This window comes from Macrobrachium nipponense, chromosome 18, assembly GCF_015104395.2.
Source record: "Macrobrachium nipponense isolate FS-2020 chromosome 18, ASM1510439v2, whole genome shotgun sequence".
NCBI classification, from domain to species: Eukaryota; Metazoa; Arthropoda; class Malacostraca; order Decapoda; family Palaemonidae; genus Macrobrachium; species Macrobrachium nipponense.
The window spans coordinates 87,069,739-87,083,677 of NC_087211.1; the positions used below are offsets into that span (position 1 = coordinate 87,069,739).

At 36.5% G+C, this 13,939-nt stretch overlaps 1 protein-coding gene across 1 annotated transcript in view; it reads left to right on the plus strand.

Moving 5' to 3' along the window:
• The window catches only part of LOC135196701 (uncharacterized), a 750,202-nt gene that overhangs the window by 735,585 nt on the left and 678 nt on the right, over positions 1-13,939 (plus strand). Inside the window, exons 11-13 of the mRNA XM_064223533.1 lie at positions 8,829-8,994; positions 11,708-11,846; positions 13,757-13,934. Of these exons, the coding sequence (XP_064079603.1) occupies positions 8,829-8,994; positions 11,708-11,846; positions 13,757-13,934 (483 nt within the window). The remainder of the gene's footprint in view (positions 1-8,828; positions 8,995-11,707; positions 11,847-13,756; positions 13,935-13,939) is intronic.

Genomic DNA, 13,939 nt, shown 5'->3' on the forward strand with positions numbered 1-13,939 from the left:
GCTTTTGCTTTCTCTGGGAGTAAGCCAACGAACTACTTTGTTGTTTTTTGTTGTTCTTAAATTGGGGTGTGTGGGAATGGGGTGTGTGGGAAGCCTAAAAAGGTCTGGAAAAATTTGTTTCGGGGTAAGTTAAAGATAAAGGAATTCTAGGATAGGATATTTATGATTTAATTATTAAAATGAAAATGTTAATATGTATATATATATATATATATATATATATATATATATTATATATATATATATATATATATATGATGTGCATGTTAAACAGTACAGAACAATTATTTCTAATATAGAGTATTTATTTTAATTTTCGTTGTTGAAACAAGGCTTTATTTGACTGTAGATTTTAGCACTTTCTAATTTACGTTAAGTTAGGAATATAATGTTTAAAACTTATGCGTGAGGGGAAAATCTTGCAAGCGTCCCGAGTAAGCTGGAGGTCGGATCACGCCTTGTATTTTTGTACGTTAGTCTTTCGATTATTTTAATCCGGTGGAAGTGACAGTTTATTCATGTTAATGTGTACATGATTTTCTTAATTGATAGAATTTTTACATAAGATTATATTCAATACATTTCATATAAACATCAAGGATGGTTTCAATGCTTGTACCTACACTTAATAACCTTTAATTAATCGGTATTATTTGTTCAGCATGAGCAAACAATTTTATGAATTTGATAATACGAAATCAAAAGGAGCATTGAAAAGAAGCGAATGACAATGAGAATCTCTCTCTCTCTCCTCTCCTCTCTCTCTCGCTCTCCTCTCTCTCTCTTCTCTCTCTCTCTCTCTATACATATATATATATATATATATATATATTATATATATATATTATATATATATATATATAGTATATATATATATATATCATATATATATCAGCTTTTTGGTCGAGGTTTGTGAACACTTAATAGAATTTCCATAAGGTGAAATAGAAAGCATGATAAAGAAGGATGACTCTCTCTCTCTCTCTCTCCTCTCTCTCTCTCTCTCTCTCTCTCTCGTAAGTAGCCATCTTGCTTGGTGAGTCGTACCCGCGTGAAGTCAGATTAATCAACAGATATCACAAGTTTAACATACGACTAGAATTTGAGAAATATCTAGAAGTGTTGTTCGTGAACTATCGGTGATAAGATTAGTGTGAAATAGTAGGATAAAGCGTCTTCTAAGTTAGTTTATCAAGTGTAATACTATAAATCAGAACAAGATGGCAGTAAGTTCCAACTGCGGGAAGAGGTGGCGTAATTTGGCGTGTCTAGCAGATTCGCAATACGATGAGGTAGCAGGAAGGGAACTGGGCATTTCCTACTATGAAATCAGCAACAGTCTACCAACCAAAAAGATACAAAAGCATTCATAGATAATATTAGAAGGATATAATCCTTCAAACTGAACAAAAATCTAATGAAAAAACCATCTTGAAAATAATTGAAGAAGTTCCAAATAAAATCCAAGTGGTCAAGAGACTCATAAAGAAAATATACATAAACCAACATATTCCGACAAAGGAAAATGAATAAGGTGAATCTTGTGAATATCCTAATTGATGCATTAGGAAAAAGAATGCCAAAAGCATGCAAACTGTGTAAGGTTTGGTATAGCATAGTCAATCCACAAAAACCTAATCAGAAAATGTGGCTGCATGCAAACATTCCGACCCATCCACAGTGTGCTGAGTAATACAAGATTTGAGAAAAGATACAAGAATTTTTTGTTCAACATGTCTATCATGGATAGACAATGTTATTAAATCAAGATTGAATGTACAAATAGTTGAGGATGAAGAAGAAGAGGAAGAGGAAGAAGAAGAAGAAAAAGAAGAAGAGGAAAACGGAAGAGAAGTAAACAAAAATGAAATGACAGAAAAAAAAAAAAAAAATAGGAAAAAAAACAAAGAACAAGATAAAAGTATGGATGCAGAGATACTCATTGATACTACATATGAGGCAATAAGCAGCATACCTACGAAGAAATAAAATTACGATATGACAACAGAAAAGCAAAATCCCGAAGAGGCTCTACCCAGATCTATACAATGACGGGAAAGAGGAAAAAATAGACAAGAAAGACAAAATCTGCAACCTTTTGAAAGAGGGAATTGCAGATTGGAGAAAGATGTTACTACAAACATCCTAAGATATGTCAAAACTATGAAATATATGGTAAATGTGCATACTTAGATGGATATGGGGATGATTGCAGAGATCTGCATCCAAAAATATGTAAAAACCTAAAAGAAGGAAAAGGATGTAAGTTCGACAAAAAATGCAAATATATGCACCCTGTAGCCATGAATCATAATCAAATAAATAACCAACCAAGTAATAAAATCCAAAATAAGAAAGAAACAAATAAAGAGAGAAATCAAGAATATCAGGTAAAAGAGAAAAGCAAACCACCAATGAGATATGCAGAGGTGTCAGCAAAAATTTTCAAGCATCAGCTCCGAAAAAATTCTACTCAAGAGATAATAACTGTATTTATTATGCAAGAGGATATTGCAGAAACGGAGAAAATTGCAGAGTTCAGACACAAAATGAATAATTATGATGAAGGAAGATCAAATATTATGGAAAAGTTGGATTTTTTAATGTCAGAATTTCTGGAAATGAAAAAAAGAACAACATACCAGAACAGGAAAGAGACATGGGAAAATCCTTATTACTACCAGTATTAAATGAAGGAGAAAACACGCAAAACCATCATAGTGATGAATGCGCAGGGTTTAGTTACGAGTACTCAAAAAGAAAAATAGAGTACTTAGAAGAACTAACTCAAAATGAAAGAAAATAGATATAATGAATATAAAGTGAAACCTGGTATTCCCAAGAGACTGGGGGGAATGATGATCAAATAAAAGGGTTCCAAACTTATAGATCAGATAGAAAAAATAGGAATCAAGGGGGAACCGCAATATATGGGAAAGACAAAAAACAAGGAAAAATATATGAGAAATATAGTAACTCAGAATGTGAACTAATAGCGGTAGAATTGAATCTGAAAATTGATGAACATAGTAATATATAGACCTCCTAATACTAAAGAGTTTGACTTAATAATTGAAAATTGGATGATATATGTAGAAATCACAAGGACTGGACTATTCTCCTATCTGGTGACTTCAAAACTTTTTCCTTTCGTAGAATGGAAAAGAACGAATAGGAGATTGTGGTTGACTAATTTATACATATAAAAAAAAAAAAAAAGAGAGTAATAGTAGTGCAGAAGATAAGAGGCAATTTGAAAAGCTATTAGATATGCTACTAGAATACAACATTCAACAAATAAATCACCTGCCAACAAGAAAGGAAATACTTTAGACCTAGTATTTGTGAACGAGATGAATTATGTTAAAGAAATAATAGTTTATAATGCGAATATTTCAGACCATAATGTCATAGAATTAACAGTTCATTCCAAAGCAAGTGAAAATAGAGATAAGCAAGAAATGAAAAAGTGGGAAGGATATGGAAAATACAACTTCTACAGTAAAAATATAAAATGGTCAGAAATTAATGAAGAATTAAACAAAGATTGGGATAACATTTTCGTAAGTGATGGACATAAGGGTAAATACGGAGATATTATATAAAATATTGGAGAAAATAGTGGAAAAATATATACCGAAGAAGAAAAGTAAACATCATTCATGCATACCAAGAGACAGAAGGATCTTGTTCCAGAAAATCAGAAAGTGGAAAAAAGGTCTTGCAAAAGAAAAATGCATGGAAAGTTATAAACTAAAAGTAGATAGAAAATGCCAGAACAAAAGATTATACAATCAAAGAAAATGAAAAACGGGACTTGGAAGAAAAAACCCTATTAAATATCAAGCAAACCCCAAGCTATTATACTCATATGCGAAGAAGATGAAGAAAACAGAATAGAAATAGCCCTCTGAGAAATTGAAGGGAGATTAACGAATGAAAAAAAGGAAAATTTGCAACATACTGGCAGATAACGATATAAGAGAGAATTCACCCCTAGAATAGATAATGAAGATAATGATATAGAAGTAAGGGATGAAAATAGTGAATATTTAGCTGACATAGATATTAATGAAGCTGATATTGTGCAGGCTATTAATGAAATTAAAAATGGAGCTGCTGCAGGGCCTGATGGAATTCTGCTATTTTGTTAAAGAAAGTAGTTCATTCTATCGCAAAGCCACTTGCAATATTATTAAGACAAAGTGTAGATACAGGCAAGATTTATGATGAGCACAAATTAGCATATATTACCCCTACTTTCAAAAGTGGGATCAAGACTAGAGGCAAGTAATTATAGGCCTGTGAGTCTAAACAATCAAACATATTATGAAAAGTGTATGAAAGGGTAATGAAGAAAAAATATTATGAAACATTTAATAAAAAATAATATGTTTAATAAAGGACAACATGGTTTCGTACCCGGAAAAAGTACACAAACCCAACTGTTAGTCCACCGTGAGAACATATTCAAAAATATGAAAAGCGGAATGAAACAGATGTGGTTTATTTAGACTTTGCAAAAGCTTTTGATAAAGTAGACCATAATATTATTAGCGAAGAAAATTAGAAAACACAATATCGTGGTATAAGTAGGAAGATGGTTAAAAGAATTTTTACACAACAGAAAACAGATAGTTATTGCAAACGACGAGAAATCGGATGAAGTCAAGGTAATATCCGGTGTGCCGCAAGGTACGGTGTTAGCTGCAATACTGTTTGTTTTATTATGATTGAAGACATAGACAATAATGTGAAGGATTCGGTAGTGAGTAGTTTCGCAGATGACACAAGAATAAGTAGAGAAATTACTTGTGATGAAGATAGGAACGCTCTACAAAGAGACCTTAACAAAGTGTATATGATTGGGCAGAGGTAAATAGGATGGTATTTAACTCTGATAAATTTGAATCAAATAAAAATTATGGAGACACGAGAAGAAAGCTATATTGCATAGTAAAAGGGACCTAATAATTGGGAGACCATCACAAAAAATAAGGAAGGCGGTTAAAAAGACCTTGGTGTGATGATGAATAGGAACATGTTATGCAATGAATCAAATAGCAACTCTGTTGGCAAAATGTAAAGCAAAAATGGGAATGTTGTTACGGCACTTCAAAACAAGAAAAGCTGAACACATGATTATGCTTTATAAAACATATGTTCGTAGTCCACTTTGAATATTGCAAATATGTATTGGTACCCACACCCCACTATCAAAAGGATATTGCACAAAAAATAGAGAGTGTACAAGGTCCTTTACAGCTAGAATAGAAGAAGTTAAGGACCTAGACTATCGGAAAGACTACAATTCTTAAAATTATATAGTCTAGAAAGGAGAAGAGAACGCTACATGATAATTCAGGCATGGAAACAGATAGAAAGGAATAGCAGAAAAATATCATGGAACTAAAAAATATCAGAAAGAGCAAGCAGAGGTAGATTAATAGTGCCTAAAACTATACCAGGAAAAATAAGGAAAGCACACAGGACATTAATCCACTACGCACCAGCATCGATAATGCAGCGTCTATTCAATGCGTTGCCAGCTCATCTGAGGAATATATCAGGAGTGAGCGTAGATGTGTTTAAGAATAAGCTCGACAAATATCTAAACTGCATCCCAGACCATCCAAGATTGGAAGATGCAAAATATACCGGAAGATGTACTAGCAACTCTTTGGTAGACATTAGAGGTGCCTCACACTGAGGGACCTGGGGAAGGGGGCAACCCGAACAAAGATGTAAGGTCTGTAAGGTAAGGCTCTCTCTCTCTCTCTCTCTCTCTCTCTCTCTCTCTCTCTCTCTCGTGGGTTACGAGCCATCTGACGGTAGAAGAAGGCCAGAGACCCGTGACCCCTTTCTACACAGCCTCAATTCCTCTAGCAGATGGAAAGACTCTCTCTCTCTCTCTCTCTCTCTCTCTCTCTCTCTCTCTCTCCGTGCTCTTCCCATAAAGGGGAAATCTCCCTTACTCTACTAGTCTTCCCCATAAAGGGGAAATCTTCCCCTCGTAGGGTTCTTTGTGTTATTCACTCGACACTTTCACCAAATTGGAAAAAATCCGTTTTGATCGCGTTCGCTTTATGCAACAAAAGAACTCCTTTTTAATGGTCTGCGGAGGCGGGAGAAGTGATCGCGCTCTCTCTCTTCTCTCTCCTCTCTCTCTCTCTCTCTCTCTTTTGTGTCTCTGTCTATATATTATATATATATAGAATATATATATATATATATATATATATATATATATATATAATATATATATATATATATATATTTGTAAAGTGATTTGACATCAATTTTACAAAAGAAGATGAGAATCATTGGAGAGAGAGAGAGAGAGAGAGAGATTGAGAGGAGAGAGAGAGAGAGATTTTACATCCGTTGCTTCTTTACTTTTTATCTGTATTAGTTCTCTCGTACCTTACATTTCATGAGAAAAATTATGTGCACTGTGATTGTAGCCTCTATCTTTTTGTTTATCTTATATCTTTCGTTCTCTCGCTCTTATTTACCTCACGTGGAGTGTTTAATGCCCCCAGTAATATAGCATTCCCTCACATTCATATTCTCATGTTCATATTAATTTTTCTCCTCTCTCTCTCTCTCTCTCTCTCTCTCTCTCTCTCTTCTTCTTCTTCTTCTTTCTTCTTCTTCTTCTTCTTCCTCCATCTCATGGTGGTTGGTTCTTGTTCTTCATCTTCCCTCAATCAGTGCAAGGTAACACCTGCATGTTGGAACCCAGCGAGCCGTGACGGAGCTCTCTCCGAAGTTTCTGTTGGAGAAAGAGGAGGAGATCCTCCCTCCCCCAGCATTCTCTCTATCCCTGGATGAGGGAGAAAGGGGGCGGGAGGAGATGGGGGGAGGTCCCTCTACTACCTCCACCACCACCACGTTTCAGTGTTTAACGGTCTGATAATACTGAAGCAAGTTTGGGTCGGTTGAGTAAATATGATTTCCAACCGACGCCAAACTTCGACGCCTTAGAGTTTTGGCCGAGAGTTTTGTGGGTGGGGGGTGGGGTGGGGGGGGGGGGGGGGCGGGGGGGGGGGGGGGGGGGGTGATTGTGCCCCTTCTCCTCCCCCCCTCCCTCAGCCACATCTTCCCCTCTCCTCCTTCCATTCCTATCCATCTCCTCCCTATTCTATTCCTCTCCCCTACACCCTTTCCTTACCTATTTCCTTACCTTCGTCTTCCTGAGTCCAGTGAAATACGTCATAGTTAGTTGACTTTCATGTTATAATTTGTATTTTTTGGGGATTTTTAACATCTTTTCTAAGAGTTTAGAATGAATCATATATAAGGTTTTATTAGCACAGCCGTTTTATGTAAGTGTTCTCAGTCATCATTAAAAGAATTTTTTATATGTTTTAAACATTTTATCATCTTACTATAATGGGCGTAATGTCTGTCCGTCCGTCTGTCATTCAATCACGGCCAACGGGTGGTCCGATGGGCATGAAACTTGGCAGGGTTATAGTGGGGGACCCATAAGATGATTTATAATGAGGTTTCATCCTACCTTCCTCCCCCCTCCGAAGGGGGTGGGGGTGAAAAGGGATTTCCTGAAACGGAGCTGGTTCTGCCCGTGAAACGAGGCTAGTTATGCCCGTAGACTTAGGTACGGTACGAATTTTCGTACATAATTTCTGTATACATATGCTTGCTAGTATTGTAAATTGGAGGAATCTTCGAATGGGTAATAGTAATTAGTGTACTTTTCACGCTTTTGAATAATTGTAGATTTGTGTAATGAAATGTTTTTCGGATCATCAGTGCACTTGAATATTGTCTTGCCTTAGGGTTATGCGTTTCGAAAACTGTATTTTGGTGTAGTGACATTGCAGAGTTTTTGGACCTAATTTGAAGCGAAAACGATGTTTTTGCTGTGTATCAGAAGCATATATAGTGAAGTCATAAATACTTGTTAGTAAGAGAAGAATGTATTTCTTGAACAGTCTCTTCGCGCCGAAGGACATGACACCTAAAAGATTATGAAGGTGTTAGAAAATGAAGAGGTTCATTTAAAAATGGAACGAAGAGCAAATTTGAGATTGCAATTACATTATTCTCTCGTCCTTTTCAGTCTGCCTAGAAAGGGACGAAAAGTCGAAAGTCCACGCAGCGGTTACGACATTGTTTCACTTTCGTGGATTTTGCCTTTATTTATATATTCATCACGTTCCAAATTTGAGCGATTTTGATATATATATATATATATATATATATATATATATATATATATATATATATATATAGATATATATATATATATATCGAATCCAGTGAACGCTTCATTTTGAGGTCTAATGGATGACAAAGTGACTTTTAAAAACAAATTTATTGCATTTAATTTAACTACTTTTGTCTGTCAGAATACTTCTTTCCCTTTCTTCCGTCTAACTTTCCACGCTCTCCTAACTATTGTCTCGACACTATTTTCACCGATGAATAACCTCATAGGTCCCTTAGCTTGGTCTTAGGTCTAAATTTTATATATTCCAATAATAATAATAATCCTTGAAAGGTGACAAAAGTAATAATAATAATAATAATAAAAAATAATAATAATCTTGAAATAATAATAATAATAATAATGAATAATAATAATAATAATAATAATAATAATAATAATAATAATAATAATAATAATAATAATAATAGAAAACCATGAAAGGTGACGAGGTGATTCTTGTAATAATAATAATAATAATAATAATAATAATAATAATAATAATAATAATAATAATAATAATAATAGAAAACCATGAAAGGTGACGAGGTGATACCGGACCATTCACTAATTATTACTCTCTCTCTTCTTTCAGCTTATTCGCCGCCCCTGACCACATCCCTTGCCAGGGCACCGAAAACGGACGCTGGCACCACCGAACTGACCCGCCTCCGTGACCTCAACAGAAGATACGTCAACAAAATCGCGCCCAAGAGTTACTGGAACGCCCAGTTCGAGGTCAAACAGCCCACCTTCATGAGGTACGAGTTCTGGTTTTAGGTTTTGTTTGTGTTGGTTATTTATCTGAGAAAAGTATGTTGATGTAACGTTCAATATTCCCCGTAAGGGGATAGTGCCGTCAGTGCGCCTCATGTGGTGCACTGTAGGCATTGCTTAAGGTTCTTTGTAGCGTCGCTTCGGCCCCTAGCTGCAACCCCTTTCGTTCCTTTAACTGTACCTCCGTTCTTATTCTCTTTCTTCCATTTTGCTTTCCACCTTCGCATAACATTTGATTCACAGTGCAACTGCTTTGAGGTTTTCCTTCTGTTACACCTTTCAAACCTTTTTACTGTCAATTTCCTTTTCAGCGCAGAATGACCTCGTGGGCCCCAGCGCATGACCTTTGGCCTAAATTCTATTTTCTATTTTAAAGTCCAGTCTGATTATATGTTTGCTTGTTCATTCGTTTCTCATTCGTATCTTCTTTTGTTTTCTTTTGTTTGGGTACAAAATAAACAAGTAAGTTGATGATGGATTGTAAGAAAATAATACGGAAGGATTTGCTTAGTTTTTGAGAGGGATCCCTACTGTTTAGTTCAGTTCAGGTCAAACCTTTGCAGCGGCGCATCCATCCCCAGGTGCATATCCAGGATGTAAATTTATTGGTTAATTTATTATTTTTTGAGAGGTACATACAAGGTCATCAGAATGGGGTATTTGTCGTCATTTAGTTCAACTCTGAGCTGTTACTTCTAATCTTTTCACTTTTCCTTCATCAAACAATCAACCTTTGTGGGCTGTTGAAAAATTATACTTTTTGGAAATTGTTTTTTCTCTTGAAACCACCTTTTTTATTTGTCTTTGTGGTTTGAGGTCCTCGGAGTTTTATGTTCTTTTAAACTAGATTCTGGGACCAACTTGCAAGTTTTTTTTACAAAGTTATTATAATACGTGCCTTATTTGAAAATATCCTATCTTGATGTAGTTTATTTAGTCGTATGCTTTTTTTAGCATTCTGCTTTCAGAAGGCGAAATAGCAAATTAATGTAGATATTTGCTCAATTTTTCTGTAATACAAACCTCCACATAAGTCCAAAATACGGCTGTGTATTATTATACATTCTTTTGTTGATTGTAGCTCAGCTGCCGTGTAACGTTTGAGGAAACAGTCACGTGATTTACATATTATGTTAAGCAACCTTATCTTAGGCTAAATGTGTCAAAAGTAAGAGAGAGAGAGAGAGAGAGAGAGAGAGAGAGAGAGAGAGAGAGAGAGAGAGAGATAGTAATAGGTCAGCGAATAGGGTCTAAATTTTGCTATAATGGACACACTTTGTTCTTCAAACATTCACTTATAAACCAGTTCTTCATTTTTCATGGCTTTGGTTTGGTAAAGTTTTTTTTCATATCTTCTTGCTTAATGAACAGCTTGAGTTCCAGAAACTTCATACAGGCGTTGAAATGTACTGTTGTAGTGTTGCTGTGGGGACAGGTTGAACCAAACAAAAACAAAAACTTGTTTCAGTTTTCTTCCGAAGATGTAAAAAGAATTCTCATGTGTTTATTTTCAAGCGAGCAAAATGGCAGGTTTTATATGAAAGCATCCCCCCCGCCCTCCATCACAGTTTTATTTTGTATAGAATAGCTTTATTATTTAACTGCTATTGTTTCATGTCGCTTTGGCCCATTCTGCTTCATTTTTAAGGCGTTGTTTACAACCCATATTTTACAGCACATTCGCGTTTTATTGCTCTCTCTCAAATACGTCACTGCCCTGAATTCTTCTTTTATTTTTTATGATATTTCAAGACATACATCGTTGCGACATTTCCTGGAAGGTGCAATTAAACGCCAGTTCTTTATGGAACCCTCCGTTTTCGATATTTTAGACATTTTATAATATTTGGGGAGCCATGCTATCAATTCCACACGGGGGGGGGGGGGAGGGGGGGGGGGGGTTACACGGGGGGGGGGGGGGGGGACACGGGGGGGGGGGGGGTGGGGGGGGGGGGGGGGGGGGGGGGGGGGGGGGGGATTTTTCTTTACGCATGAATATACGGTTATTGAAATGTATTGGTCGGGATGGTATGTTTTCAAATTTGCCTTTATAGTTATGTAAGCATCGTTGTGGTTTACGATTATTGCTTTATTTTTATTTTATTTATTTTTTACTTAGATGCATATTTTAGATTTAGTTATGTGGGTTGTTACTTTTTAGAGCCATAGTTTTATTAGTACGCGTAAATCATTCACGGATTTTACGTGTACCTCTTGCATACATCTGGTATGCAAATACATTGGTCAGTTCCTGCATGTAAATCGGCAATAATTGTGCATTCTTTAACATGATGTATATATTGATTGGGATTATGATTATACATGTGATTTGGCATTTGATTTCTTTTTAGACCAAGTCAGTCAGTGGTTCTTGCAAGCATTTTTTTTCTTCTTTTTGCTAAGTCAGTTAATGGTTCTTCAAACCATATTCTGTTTTAAGCCAAGTCAATTAGTATTCTTGAAAGCATATTTTATGTTTTTATGCCAGTTCAATCAATGGATCTCGCAAGCATATTGTATTTTCAAGTCAAATCAATGAGTGATTCTTGCGAGCCTATTCTTACCATAAACTGAACGCTTTACCATATTGATGACAAGCAGTTTGATTGTGAGGAATTCGTCTCGTCCAGACAAACCGATAAATGTACAATGTATCGATGTCTAATGTATGACCTCCGCCCCCCTTCTCCAAAACAGGTTCAACCTGACGGTGCCTCGAAGTGCCCACCTGGCCATCTTCGGGAGGAGAAACGTCGCGCCCTCCATCACCCAATACGACTTCGTCGAGTTCATGAAAGGAGGTCGGTTGGGGAGGACGAAAAGGGAAGCGGCCTGGGTAAGTTGTGGGATGATTTGATTTTCTTGATCATTCAGATAAGATCTTTATTCCGGCTTCTTTCGCCTCTAATCAAACACATAATTTCGGTCGTTTGTCAAGTACCAGACTGTTACAAATGCAATTCACTTCAATCTTGTTAATCAGACTAATACCTAAACAGCTCTTTTTTTCTATAATCTCGTATTACATAGCTGATGCCTGGACGCCACAAGATTTTATTTATTATTATTTATAATTAGTCTAATATGAGACCAATTCTAAATACAATTCACCTAGACCTTTTTAATTAGACTTATACCTTAGACAGGTCATTCCTATACCTTCGCATCATATAGCCAATATCTGTAATTCTTAAGTTTGTATTTATTATTCATTAGCCAGATACCAAACTAAGTTACAAATATAGTTCAGTTCAATCTAATTGTAGTCTTCGTATCTTATGACCAATGCCTTTACGTCCTAAGGTTTGTTTCTTATTATTATTAATTATACAAATACCAGACCAGTTAAAAAAGCAACTTATTCATAAACGCTGCTCATTCCCAGTGACTTCAAGACCATCCTCTTATATTAAAGCACACTTAACATACGAATGCTCACAGCTCGTGAGTGACCATTCGATGTCTTTTTCTTTTATGTTCGAGCGCTCTTACGCACACAAGCGTGCTTGCGCACGCCCTCTCTCGCTCGCCCTTTTATCCACCACGCGCGTGCGTGTGCATTCTCGCCCCCGCCGTTTTATTTCCCTCACGCAAGACTACACCTGAGGAGGACCGCCCATTCATGCGCCCGAAAGGTGCACCCATGCAAAATATTCGAGGACGCTTCGACAGAGAGAGAGAGAGAGAGAGAGAGAGAGAGAGAGAGAGAGAGAGAGAGAGAGAGAGATCTAAAACTGTATGCAACACGTATGCAATTGATCTTTCAGCACAGTGCGAGGTCTAGATAAACGAGAGAGAGAGAGAGAGAGAGCGAGAGAGAATTAAAATTGTATGCAGCAGGCATGGAATAGTTCTTTCAACACAAGATGAACTCTTGGTAAAAGAAAAGAGCTACAGAGAGAGAGAGAGAGAGAGATTCAAAACCCTCTGTATGCAGCCTGAATACAGTTAATCTTTCAACGCAAGACCAATTCTTTATTGACAAAATATTGAGAGAGAGAGAGAGAGAGAGAGAGAGAGAGAGAGAGAGAGAGAGAGAGAGAGAGAGAGAGAGATGAGAGAGAGAGAGAGAGAGAGAGTCACCTACGCAATCCGCGGGCAAATTACGGCACGTGTGCTCTCTGTAATTAAAAAAAAAAAAAATCTTACCCCACTCATGAAACAGGAAACGTTTAAGATTCTTTTTGCCAAATATCGCAGGCCAGCTTTATTGGTTAGCTGCCAGAAATACAAACCATATTCCACTGCGGAATCAATGTTCCTTGCGAAATAAAAGCTGAAATGGATATTCAGCAAACTAACCCTTAAGTGCTGATGATATTGGCTTGTTTCTTCCTTTTTGCAACCTAACTCCTTGTTGTTATCTGTGGTATTCTTTTCTTAGCCTCTGTGGTAACATAAATCAACATCATGTGGTATTTAATTCCCCCATATTATCGCCTTTTGGGTATTTCATCCTTTCAGTTGTGGTATTCAATTCCTTTAACTCTGCTTTGTGGTACGTCGTATCCAAATTACACCGTCATTTAGTTTTGAAAATACTTTCCATAGTATTAGCCATATTTCCCCACACAATTGAAGTGTCACATTAGTAATATTATTTATTAATATTATTATTATTGCGACACAAATCTATTCCAAATCCAGTTATTATTTGACCTTTCAAACCATTTTTTTTTTACTGTAAATTATATATTCCAATTAATATTTCTGTTATTGAAGTATCCATGTCCGCTATCTCCTCAGAGTAACGCCTACCACGAGGAGGAAGATGAGATAGGCGCTGACGGCGACTACCACGTCTCCATATCGGGAACCTCGAAGTCCGCCGAAGTCTATCCCTTCTTGCACAGTCACCACTTGGACCTCAAACTCGGGGTCAACCACGCCCCCCTCCACGATGACCTGGACAACTTGCTGGCGAGTGCG